Source organism: Perognathus longimembris, chromosome 3, assembly GCF_023159225.1.
Source record: "Perognathus longimembris pacificus isolate PPM17 chromosome 3, ASM2315922v1, whole genome shotgun sequence".
Lineage (NCBI taxonomy): Eukaryota > Metazoa > Chordata > Mammalia > Rodentia > Heteromyidae > Perognathus > Perognathus longimembris.
The window spans coordinates 87,656,156-87,669,160 of record NC_063163.1 but is presented as its reverse complement, the minus strand read 5'-3'; the positions used below and the strand labels follow the sequence as shown (position 1 = coordinate 87,669,160).

Genomic DNA, 13,005 nt, shown 5'->3' with positions numbered 1-13,005 from the left:
TAGGCTTGAGGAAAAGAAAATAGATGGAGGTAAATTAAAAAGGGAGTAGAAGTAGAGCTGTGGTTCAAAGGGTAAGAGCTCTAGACTCGTGAAAAGTTCAGGGACAGCACCCGGACTCCCAAGTTCAAGCCCCACTACCAACAACAACAAAAATAAAATAAAGCTGGGCGCTGGTGGCTCACACCTGTAATCCTAGCTACTCAGGAGGCTGAGATCTGAAGATCACAGTTCAAAGACAGCCCAGGCAGGAAAGTCTGTGTGACTAATTAACCACTAGAAAACTGGAAGTGGTGCTGTGACTCAAGTGGTAGAGAGCCTTGAGCTGAAGACAGGGACAGTTCCCAGGCCCATAGTTCAAGCCCCAAGACCAACAAAAATAAATAAATAAATAAAATGAAAGTAGAACATGAGACTTAGATTTTGCCAGGCTGGGCTTTGGGCTCCTTACTAGGTGCCCCTGTGCTCCTTTCCTGTCTGGTTTGGGAAGAAGACTGAGGTCCATATGGATGTGGACACCAGGAAGGCAGTATTGAGAGGGAAAGTAGTTGTGCATGGTGGTGGTTGAAAGGAATGGAGCCCTGCAGTGACTTGTTTGTAAATAAGGGACAGGTAGGTAGGTCCCTGTTCTCTGCACTCACCATTGGACAAATGGGCCACATCATGTGACCCAGATTGGAGGGATATGTATATGGTGCCTGAGATTCCTGAGGTTGAAGATTGTGAGCATTCCTCTGCATTGGCCAGGCCCTTGTCCCTGAATTTGAGGTTGATTGCACCTTCTGTATTACAGAAAGTTCCTGTTAAAGAAGATGATGAGCCAGAGGAAGAAGATGAAGAAGAAATGGGTCATGCAGAAACCTATGCAGAGTACATGCCAATAAAATGTATGCTTTTGAAACTTTTGTCAAAACAAAAAGACTTGAAGGTTCCACTGGGCTAGTGCTCTCTCACTTATTAGTTTTTAGCTCAGGACTGGCGTCTACCACTTGCGTTACAACTCCACCTCCAAAACTTTAGGATCTTGTTTTAGATTGAAGTCCTTTTTTTCTTCTCTTTTCTTTTCTTTTTTTTTTTTGCCAGTCCTGGGTCTTGAACTTGGGGCCTGAGCACTGTCTTTGGCTTATTTTTGCTCAAGGCTAGCACTGTACCACTTGAGCCACAGCGCCACTTCTGGTTTTTTCTGTTTTATGTGGTCCTGAGGAATCAAACCCAGGAATTCATGCATGCTAGGCAAGTAAGTGCCACTAAGTAAGCCACATTCCTATCCCTTGGACTGAAGTTCTTTAAGACCAAGACTAAAACTTAGATTTCATAATTTCACATTCGTTTTTTGAGGGGGTAGGATGGGACTTAAGCTCTGGGCCTGGGTGCTGTCCTTGAGTTCTTCAGCTCAAGGCTAGTACTCTACTGGTTTGAGTCACAGCACTACTTCTGGTTTTCTGGTGGTTTATTGGAGAAAAGACTCTCATGGACTCTCCTGCCCAGGCCAGCTTTGAACTGGGAATCTCAGATCTCACCCTCCTGAGTAGCTAGGATTATAGGCACGAGCCACCATCACCCAGCTCACATTCATTTTGATCATATAAAGAATGATTATAACAACCAAAGCAAATTGTAGAAATAATGTATCTTAACCTTATGTTGTACGTTTTATTTATCTAAAATCCTAAAAACATTGGAATTTGAACAAATTTCTTTAATTCATTGATACCAATTCTGCCTTTTGTATAATTGTAGTTCACTGTAATATTGGCTTCTATGAAAAGGCACTAATAGCATTTAAATTGCACTAAAAAATATCTGTTAACAGACTCCAAAATTGTATACTTCTCTAGTTTCCCAATCCCATCCCCACCCTGGTCACGGGCTTAAAACTCAGGGCCTGGGCACTGTCCCTGAGTTCTTTTTGCTCAAGTATAGTGCTTTGAGCTTTGGCACCATTTCTGGTTATCTGGTTAATTGGAGATAAGAGTCTCATGGGCCAGGTACTGTTGGCTCACAACTGTAATCTAGTTACTAAGGAGGCTAAGATCCGAGGATCGAGGTTCAAAGCCAACCCTGGCAGGAAAGTCCATAATGGCTGTCCATAACTTCTAAATCAGAGGTCAGCAAATAGAATCCAGGCCCCTGCTTGTTTTAATAGTTGTAGATTTTTATTGGAACACAGCCATGCCCTTGGTTTTCTTATTGTCTGTTGCTGATTCTACGTACACTGCCTTGGGAATATCTCATAAAAGTTTCTATAAAAGATAGTCTGAAAAAGTGATAAAAATATGTACAGTTAACCCTTTATAGTAGGAGCTTGCTTATCACACCTGTAATCGTAGCTATTTAGGAGGCTGAGGTCCAAAGATCACGATATGAAGCCAGCGCTGGTGGGCAAATCCCAGAGATGCATATATCCAATTAAGTAGCAAAAACCAGAAGTAGAGCCATGGCTCAAGTGGTAGAGTTCTGGCTTTGAACAAAAGAACTCAGGGCTACAAATTTGGCTTAGCGGTAGAGTGATTGCCTAGCATGCATGAAGACCTGAGTTCCATACCTCAGCACCACATAAACAGAAAATCGGGAATTGGCTCTGTGGCTCAGTGCCACAAAAAGAAGTCAGGGACAGTGCTCAGGCCCTGAGTTCAAGCCCCAAGACTTGTAAAACAAAAAACCTCAGGGACAGTAGCCAAGTAGCCCTGAGTTCAAGCCCCAAGACTAGCACACACAAAAAATAGATTAATAATCTTTTATTTCACTGAATTAATTATGTATTTAATTAAGATAAACCGAGGTCATGGATTGTGTTCCATTATTTTTAGAGAGCCTGTTGGTGTGAACGAGTATACCTTTCTAGTTTTGTTTTATTTCACTGGGGTTTGAACTAGAGGCATTGCCTTCTCTAGCAGGTGTTCTACCCTTGAGCTACTTCTGTTTTTCTTGTATTTAGTTGTTTTTCATGTCGAAGTCACTTTTTTTTTTTTTTTTTTGCCTAAGGCTGGTATAATTAATACCTTGATTGTACCAGGTCTAGGATGTGGCTAAGACCTTTGGTATGCACCACCATGTCCAGCTTTTGCCTGGGCTAGAGTCAGACCGTGGCCCTTTCAATTTCTACCTCCCAAATACTTTGATTACTGCTGTGAGTCCCTGCACCCATGTGGTTTGTTTATTTATTTATTTATTTTGTGGTTTATTTCTTGATATGGAGTCTTGTGCTCCAGTTGATAGGCTCAAGCAGTTCCCTGTCTTCAGCTGCACCAGTAGCTGGGGCTTCAAATTTGCATCCCTTTGACCAGCCCAAGCTGTGTCTTACTTACTCATTTAAGATTTGGTAGTGTGGGGTTTGAATTTGGCCTGTGCTTGCTTGAGAGGTAAGTGCTCTGCTACTTGGTAAACCTTTCTTGTATCTTTCTCTCAGCAAGTCTGGACCATACGTAGTTATTAGTCCATTATAGGTAGTGTTTTTAAATTGTCTTGTTTTTTGAGGCAACTTGCTGTATAACGCAGGCTGGCCTCGTACTCACATTCTGCCTTGCTCTCCATAGTGTTGGGACTGCAAGTGTGAACCCCTCATCTGGCTCACTTTAAATTCCAACACTACCAACAGTAACTTTTTTTAAATTATTATTTTGGCAGTGAGCTTTTGTATATGATCTACAAAGCCTGGCAACAAAAGCTCAGACTTACTTGTGAGATTACATCAAACTAGACGAACAGTACCTTGTATGGAAGCTCTAATATGTTTTTTCTCTCATAGTGAAGGTGTTATATGTTAGAAGACTGGAAATGAATAGAATGATTAAAATGGACATTTAAAATTTTTCATTTAGTAAAAATTGGCCTGCGTCACCCAGATGCTGTAGTGGAAACTAGCTCTTTATCCAGTGTCACTCCTCCTGATGTTTGGTACAAAACATCTATTTCTGAAGAAACCATTGATAATGGCTGGCTGTCTGCATTACAGCTTGAGGCAATTACATATGCAGCCCAGGTAATTCATAATTTCACTTAATGGTTCTTTTAGTCCATATAATATAGTTGTTTGCTCTTAAAGGTGATGTTTCCTTGCATAAAACACTTGAGAATGTGATTTTTTTTAAGGAAAATTTATGTTTATATGTTGGTAGATAAGAATGACATGGGAAGTGTATTTCCAGTGGAAGTGACAAATTTGTCACTTTTTGGGTTTTTTTTTGAGAATCTCATCAAAATGAAAAATGCACATAATCTTTCACCTAACACTTCTGGTCTTAGGAATTTGTTCCTTAGTTAGGAGCATATATATTAGGATATTTCTTGCTCCTTCCAGCCTTAAAAGTTTGTAAGTTTTAGTATTCATACTTATTGATGTGATTAAATAGAAATGCATTACTTAGTGTATTGAACATATATATATATATATATATATATATTTTTTTTTTTTTTTTTTGCCAGTCGTGGGCCTTGGACTCAGGGCCTGAGCACTGTCCCTGGCTTCTTCCCGCTCAAGGCTAGCACTCTGCCACTTGAGCCACAGCGCCGCTTCTGGCCGTTTTCTGTATATGTGGTGCTGGGGAATCGAACCTAGGGCCTCATGTAGGCACTCTTGCCGCTAGGCTATATCCCCAGCCCCTGAACATATTTTTAACATGTGAGCTAGAGTTAGACCAGTTGTCTCAGTCATATTATATTTCTGTAAAATAAGTAATGACCTAAATAGCCAGCTATCCACCATAATTTTGTGTGATGTAAGAGTTTGCATTATGTAAAGGTTGAAAAGAATATGGAAGACTCCTTACCAATTTGTGAATAGCTTTTTATAGTACATAATACCTTAGAGGGAAAGAATATATGCGATCTGTAAAGAAAATATTTGTACTTGGTTAGGTATTGGTATCTCATGTCTGTAATCCCTGCTATACTCCAGAGGCTGAGACCCCAAGGTCTGTAGTTCACAGCTAGACTGGAGGGGCTGGGGATATGGCCTAGTGGCAAGAGAGCTTGCCTCGTATACATGAGGCCCTGGGTTCAATTCCCCAGCACCACATATACAGAAAAATGGCCAGAAGTGGTGCTGTGGCTCAAGTGGCAGAGTGCTAGCCTTGAGCAAGAAAAGAAGCCAGGGACAGTGCTCAGGCCCTGAGTCCAAGCCCCAGGACTGGCCAAAAAAAAAAGCTAGACTGGACAGTGAAGTCCTTGAGATCCCAGCTCCAAAGAACCAGCAAAAAGCCAGGCTAGAGGCATTACTCAAATGGTAGAGAACCCTGAGGAAACAAGCATAGTCAGCATGAGGCTTTAAGTTCAAACAGCATATGCATATGAAAGGTTAAATCCTATGCTGTTTATATAAAAATAGGAGTATCAATATGATTCTTAAGTTGTATATGCAAGATGAATTGATGTTTAGGAAAAATTAATTACCAGCTTTTCTTTTTTAGCAACATGAAACATTCCTGCCCAATGGAGATCGTGCTGGTTTCTTAATAGGTGATGGTGCTGGTGTAGGGAAAGGCAGGACGATAGCAGGAATCATCTATGAAAATTACTTGTTGAGTAGGAAAAGAGCCCTGTGGTAAGTACCAGGGACTGTGCAAGCTTTCCTTTGTATGTACTTAAGCATGTGGAGATGGATTTAAACATATTTTTGTTGTTGTTATTATTACGGAGTTGTACAAAGGGGTTATACAATTGCATAAACCAGGTAAAGAGTAAAATGTTAAGTGTATTTTTTGAAGTGTCAAGACTTGGCTTTTTCTTGAATTTTGTAGAATGATATAATTTTTATTTTTATTTTTTATGACAGGTTTAGTGTTTCGAATGACTTAAAATATGATGCTGAAAGAGATTTGAGGGATATTGGAGCAAAAAATATTTTGGTCCATTCATTAAATAAGGTATGATCCACATTGTGTTGAGTTGGCCATTCGGTAAATTGACGCTTTCATGACAGAGCCATAGCTTCCACTGTGCACTTGTGGTAAGAATTAAGTGAGTTACTTCACAGGAAGTACAGTGAGTGCTTGTTACTTCTGCTGATATGTAGATTATTATGTGCCAAATACCATGCCAGGGAGTACTGATGTTTTGGCAATCACATAAGAAATGTCTCTCTTATAATGGAATTCTTTCTTAGTCATCTTTTTTCCCTTGGACCTATCCATATCACACTCTAGGCCACTTAAATACTGCTTTGTGTATAACCATTACTGTGATTTGGTGACTGTTCCCACTTTTGTTTTGTTTACAATGTTCATGTGGAAACAGTTTTATATAGGGGAAGAAAAAGATGTCAAGGGGCTGGGGATATGGCCTAGTGGCAAGGGACCTTGCCTCATATACTTGAGGCCCTGGGTTCGATTCCCCAGCACCACATATACAGAAAACGGCCAGAAGTGGCGCTGTAGCTCAAGTGGCAGAGTGCTAGCCTTGAGCAAAAAGAAGCCAGGGACAGTGCTCAGGCCCTGAGTCCAAGGCCCAGGACTGGCCAAAAAAAAAAAAGAAAAAGATGTTAAGTGTCTAAAACACAGTTTGTGATTAGTTTAATGTTCATTTAGCAAACCTTTATTGACGTACTGTGTGCCTGTTCTTGCTTATCTATTATAAAACAGACAGACGTGATTCTTTTAAGTCTCCCTAGTATCCATCAAAAATAAGTAAATGTAAATCTACTTTCCATGTCAGTCTACAGAAGTTTGGTGTTAGGGCAGTAACTGGGCTTTATTGGGTAGGTTGTACTCAGTTGAATGGATTGGTAGAAAGTTCTGTGTTTGAAATAATTACAATAGAGTTATGGTGAATAGCATATGTCAGGCATTTAGAAATCACTTTTTGTGTGCCCGGGTTTTTTGTTTGTTTGTTTGTTCTTTTAAGTCCTGGGACTTGAATGTGGCCTGGGCTGCCTGAGCTTCTTTTACTCAAGGCTAGAACTCGACCACTTGAGCCACAGCACTACTTTCAGCTTATTCTAAGTAGTTTATTGGAGATAAGAATCTCATAGACTTTCCTGCTTGGGCTAGAAATCACTGTTTTTAAAGTTCTCAGAAATTACAGGCTGAGAGCTGGGAATATGGCCTAGTGGCAAGAGTGCTCACCTCGTATACATGAAGCCCTGGGTTCGGTTCCCCAGCACCACATATGTAGAAAACGGCCAGAAGTGGCACTGTGGCTCAAGTGGCAGAGTGGTAGCCTTGAGCAAAAAAGAAGCCAGGGACAGTGCTCAGGCCCTGAGTCCAAGGCCCAGGACTGGCAAAAAAAAAAAAGAAAGAAAAGAAAAGAAAAGAAATTACAGGCTGAGAATATGGCTTAGTGGCATTAGTGGCATGCCTAGCATACATGAAGCCTTGGGTTCCATTCCTCAGGACCACATAAACAGAAAAGGCTGGTTCAACTAGTAGAATGCTAGCCTTGAATAAAAGAAGCTCAGGGACAGTGCCCAGGCCCTGAGTTCAAGCCCCAAGACTGGCAAAAAAAAATTTCTTTTCCTCAGAAATGAAAAGGAAATTTAATATAATTAATGGGCCCACAAATTATTATTTATAATTCTTTATGTATTCCTCAATTTAACTATAATGTTTTACATATAGTAAGAGCACATAAACGTTTGTAGAGCAAGTATTGTGACTTACAGGGTAGTGTGACTTTTTTTTTTCTCTTTTCTTTTTTTTTTTTTTTTTTTGGCCTGTCCTGGGGCTTGGACTCAGGACCTGAGCACTGTCCCTGGCTTCTTTTTGCTCAAGGTTAGCACTTTGTCACTAGAGCCATAGCGCCACTTCTGGCCGTTTTCTAGATATGTGGTGCTGGAGAATCGAACCCAGGGCTTCATGTATATGAGGCGAACTCTCTTGCCACTAGGCCATATTCCCAGCCCTTTTTCTTCTTTTTTTGTACCAGTCCTGGAGCTTGGGCAAGGTTACTGCCCCTGAGCTTTTGCTCAAGGCTAGCATTCAACCACTTGAGCCACAGTGCCATTTCCACCTTTTTCTCTGTGTGTGGTATTGAGGAATTAAACCCAGGGCTTCATGAATTCTAGGCAAGTATTCTATCATTAGGCCACATTCCTGGCCAAGTTTGATTTTTTAAAATTTTAAATTCTTTTTGTTGGTCATGGGATTTGAACTCAGGGCCTGGGCACTGTCTCTGAGATTATTTATTTGTTGCTCAAGGCTAGTGCTCTACCACTTTGAGCCACAGCTCCAATTCTGGTGGTTAGAGATATGAGTCTCATGGCCTTTTCTGCTTAGGCTGGCTTTGAACCTTGATCCTCTGATCTCAACATCCTGAGTACCTAGGATTGCAGGCATGAGCCACCAGTGCCTGATTTTTAATTCTAATTTTTTTGCCAGTAAGCTTTTATTGAAACTTTGAAAACTGGGTCTTTATGCTGTAAGGTTCTGTGTGTGTACTATATATGAAAATGTCAATCTTCTTAGTGATCATTGTAACTTTTCTAACCTGTCATGAACCTACCCAGTTAAGAAGTCATGCTAGGGGCTGGGAATATGGCCTAGTGGTAGAGTGCTTGACTTGTATGCATGAAGCCCTGGGTTTGATTCCTCAGCACCACATATACAGAAAAAAGCCAGAAGTGGTCCTGTGGCTCAAGTGGTTACTACCACTTGAGTGCTAGCCTTGAGCAAAAAGAAGCCAGGGACAGTGCTCAGGCCCTGAGTCCAAGCCCCAAGACTGGCAAAAAAAAAAAAAAAAAGTCATGCTTATCAAAGTTTGGATGTGATAAATGTTTCTCAGAAAGACATACTAATTAAATTTTCTTTTCTTTTTTCAGTTTAAATATGGAAAAATTTCTTCGAAACATAATGGGAGTGTGAAAAAGGGTGTTATTTTTGCTACCTATTCTTCCCTTATTGGTGAAAGCCAGTCTGGCGGAAAATATAAAACAAGATTAAAACAACTTCTGCATTGGTGTGGTGATGACTTTGATGGAGTTGTATCCTTCAATAAATGAATATGTTTATTCCCCCAAGTCTTGAACCTGGCCAGGCCAGTGTCCTGGCATTTAGTTTACCCCTGTTTCTTTTTTTGTTTGTTTGTTTTTTGGTCGGTCATGAGGCTTGAACTTGGCCTGGGTGCTGTCCCTAAGCTCTTCAGCTCAAGGCTAGTGCTCTACCACTTGAGCCACAGCACCACTTTCGATTTTCTTGTGGTTAACTGGAAAAAAGAGTCTCATAGACTTTGCTGTCTGGGCTGGCTTTGAAGCATGATCCTCAGATCTCAGCCTCCTGAGTAGCTAGGATTACAGGCATGAGCCACCAGCATCCAGCCTATTTCTATTTGAGTTCTATAGTTAATAGGGGTAAGCACGTTAATGATTAGAGTTCTAGGAGCCTGGTAATTTGCCCTATTTATATCTGGCACAAAGAAGATGGTGTTAAGTACCTGGATTAGAAAAACGTTAGCAAGGAGTGCTGGTGGCTCAAGCCTGTAATCCTAAGTTACTCATGAGGCTGAGATCTGAGGATTGCGGTTCAGAGCCAGCTAGGGCAGGAAAGTCTGTGAGACTCTATTTGAATTAACCACCAGAAAACCAGAAGTGGCCCTGTGGTTCAATTGGTGGTGCACTAGGGTTGAGCTGAAGATCTCAGGGATAATGCCCAGGCCCAGGTATGGGGGAAACTGGCTACTCTTTTCCCCATTATGGGGCATTCAGGTACTGGTTAAATTTGTACCCAATTGTACACTGTACATAGAATTTACCAAAATACTCTGTGGTGGACAGATTCATTAGATATAAAGAATCCAGTAGACAGAGCATTGGTAGCTTGTTTCTCTAATGTTAGCTACTCGGGAGGCTGAGATCCAAGAATTGAAGTTCAAAGCCAGTCTTGGTAGGAAAATCTTTGAGCCTCTTAGCTCCAGGAAAAAGCCAAAAGTGGAGCTGAAGCAAGTGGTGGAGTGCCAGCATTAGCTGGCTTCTTTCTCCATTCTCTTTAAGGTTTAGCTATCTGGTTGAAATATCAAATTTAGTGGGTACCTCAGATGCTAAGTGTAGAAGAAAGAGCAGAGAAGAGGCACACGTGTGTGATCTAAAGCAAAAGAAGCAACCTGAGGACTTCAGAGAAATGCACCTGAATGCTCTTGGTTGGGTTTTTTTTAAAACTGTATTTTTTTGTGTTTTCTTTTTTGGTACTGGGGATCGAACCCAGGACGTTGCACTTGCTAGGCAAGCGCTTTGCCACTGAGCTACATCCCAGCCCAACCTGAATGCTCTTGAAAGTTTGCAGACACTATTGACAGGATTTGCTCCTTAACTCTTTGCTTACAGATAGTATTTGATGAGTGTCACAAAGCAAAAAACTTATGTCCTGTTGGTTCTTCAAAACCAACGAAGACAGGCTTGGCAGTTCTGGAGCTTCAGAACAAATTGCCAAAGGCCAGAGTTGTCTATGCTAGTGCCACTGGTGAGTTAGTTATATAATTATAAGAAGATGTATATGTATTATTTTTGCAGCTATAATATACTGGGGGATTTTCCAGGTGCGTCTGAACCTCGCAACATGGCCTATATGAACCGTCTTGGAATATGGGGTGAAGGAACTCCGTTTAGAGAATTCAGTGATTTCATTCAAGCAGTGGAACGCAGGTAATACTGAGTATGGTGCACTCTGTTCTTAGTAGCATTCTAAGAGAGAAGTTCCTGCCAAAACCCTGTCATTTTGTGTTAAAAGTCCTACTTTACTTATTGATAGTTACTGTGTGTTTTAATTTTATTCAGAGGTGTTGGTGCCATGGAGATAGTTGCTATGGACATGAAACTTAGAGGGATGTACATTGCACGACAGCTGAGCTTTACTGGAGTGACCTTCAAAATTGAGGAAGTTCTTCTTTCACAGAGCTATGTTAAAATGTATAACAAAGCAGTCAAGCTGGTGAGAAATGCTTCCAAATTCCTAATGTTTCTAATGTTCTGAAGGTGTTTCTGCTAGTTTTGTCTGTTGTAATGCCTGTCAGCCCACCAGGATGCATTTTCGCTATGCAGCCACAAATTAATGTCCTCATGCAAACCTTCCTACTCTTTTGAGTAATTCTTGCTGCATAGCCTTTGTTTCATTCACATATTCTTTTTCCTAAAATTGACTGCATCAGATAGTAAAAATTTGAAGATTACTATGCATTAGGAATTACTAAGTTACTGTAGACTGGGTCAGTTCTAAATAACTACATTCAAGATGAAATGCTTAAAATGTGGATTGTATGTCTTCAGTGGGTCATTGCAAGAGAGCGATTTCAGCAAGCTGCAGATCTGATGGATGCTGAACAGCGGATGAAGAAGTCTATGTGGGGTCAATTCTGGTCTGCTCACCAGAGGTTTTTCAAGTACTTGTGCATAGCATCCAAAGTTAAAAGGGTTGTACAACTTGCCCGGGAAGAAATCAAGAATGGAAAAGTAAGTTGGAAGAATATGTTAAGAAAATTTAGGCTGGGAATATGGCCTAGTGGCACAAGTGCTTGCCTCTTATACATGAAACCCTGGGTTCGATTCCTGAGCACCACATATATAGAAAAGGCCAGAAGTGGTGCTGTGGCTCAAGTGGCAGAGTGCTAGCCTTGTGCAAAAAAGAAGCCAGGGACAGTGCTCAGGCCCTGAGTTCAAGGCCCAGGACTGCCCCCCCCACCAAATATATAGGCTAATAGTAAACATAATGTAGTGAGAGTTTTAGAAGTTCTAAAACAGTAGTGGTTGGGAATTCACATAGAATTTACAATTAAATGCTATGCAGCTTCACTGTCATGGCCATCCATGCCTATCAACACTGGTAACCTGCACATTTGGATGACCTTAAACTTGGTTTTTGGCACACATGTATATACTAAAACATACTTTGTGAGGGCAGGGACATTAGTTATGCCTATTAAGGTATTCCTGTCTCTGAGTTGTTGCATAGTATATTTTAAGTATAGTAGAGTAAACGAGGCATACATATGGTTTAAAGTAATGTAGTCATTCATTGAAGTTGGTAAAATAGTTTTTACTAAATACTTGAAATGTGGTTTTTTTGTTTTGGTTTTTTTTTTATTTCCCATCAACATATTTTCTCTTCTTCAGTGTGTTGTAATTGGTCTGCAGTCTACAGGAGAAGCTAGAACTTTAGAAGCCTTGGAAGAGGGTGGAGGAGAACTAAATGATTTTGTTTCAACTGCCAAGTAAGGTTTTAATTTTGTTTTATTAATTTCTTAGGTTAAATAATTCCCTTGAGGTAAAAATTTTATCCATTTACTAAAAAGCTTTTCTGGATAGGCGCTGGTGGCTCATGCCTATAATTCTAACTTCCCAAGAGGCTGAGATCTTAAGATTGCAGCTCAAAGCCAGCCTGGGCTTCAAAATCTGTGACATTCTTTCTCCACTTAGCCACCAAAAGCCAAAAGTAAAGCTGTGCTTAAGTGGTAGAGTGTCAGCCTTGAGCAGAAAGCTTTTCTCTTAGTTTTTGCATTTCTGTCGTTTCTTGTATAATAGTGTATCAGAAAACAATAGTGCAGATAGATACCTTATCATCCTGAAATGTTCAGCATTTTGCCCATATTAACATGCATGTGGACTAACAGAAGGACTTGATAATGTTTCTTTATTTCATGAGAACTGCATTACTGTGCTTTAGGTTGTAGTTTTAGTTTTTCTGGAGAAGCTTAATCCAGTTTGCTCCAGTAAACCAACTCTATAAATGGAACTAGCAGGTTTAAAACTGAAATTCTAGGAGAGAAATTACCAGCACAGCCTTTGCCATCATTGCTACTTCTTGCTTCTAGGGATATATATTCAAATATTCTTCAGAAGACCTGTATAATTGAAAACAGCTTTGGAAAAGAGCAAAATGTTATGAATATGTTCAAGTTAGAGACAGGAGAGTACATGACCACCTAGGGTAAAAGTTGAAAAGAAGGCTGGGGTGTAGCTCAGTGACTAAGTGTTCGACTACCAGGTACAACGTTCCAGGTTCAATACCCAGTTTCATTTAAAAAAAAAGGGTGTGTGTGGGGGGACTAGGATGTAGCTCAGTGGCAAAGTGCTTGCCTAGGAAGTGCAAC

At 40.6% G+C, this 13,005-nt stretch overlaps 1 protein-coding gene across 6 annotated transcripts in view; it reads left to right on the top strand.

Moving 5' to 3' along the window:
* The window catches only part of Sbno1 (strawberry notch homolog 1), a 66,080-nt gene that overhangs the window by 17,538 nt on the left and 35,537 nt on the right, over positions 1-13,005 (top strand). For all 6 annotated transcript variants that reach the window (XR_007210479.1, XM_048343096.1, XM_048343095.1 and 3 more), the window contains 10 exons: positions 791-884; positions 3,819-3,979; positions 5,406-5,539; positions 5,771-5,861; positions 8,750-8,911; positions 10,247-10,382; positions 10,459-10,564; positions 10,697-10,850; positions 11,186-11,368; positions 12,029-12,126. Coding sequence is in view for 5 of the 6 variants with exons in the window: in XM_048343096.1 (XP_048199053.1) it covers positions 791-884; positions 3,819-3,979; positions 5,406-5,539; positions 5,771-5,861; positions 8,750-8,911; positions 10,247-10,382; positions 10,459-10,564; positions 10,697-10,850; positions 11,186-11,368; positions 12,029-12,126 (1,319 nt within the window). In the remaining variant the exon portion in view is untranslated. The remainder of the gene's footprint in view (positions 1-790; positions 885-3,818; positions 3,980-5,405; positions 5,540-5,770; positions 5,862-8,749; positions 8,912-10,246; positions 10,383-10,458; positions 10,565-10,696; positions 10,851-11,185; positions 11,369-12,028; positions 12,127-13,005) is intronic.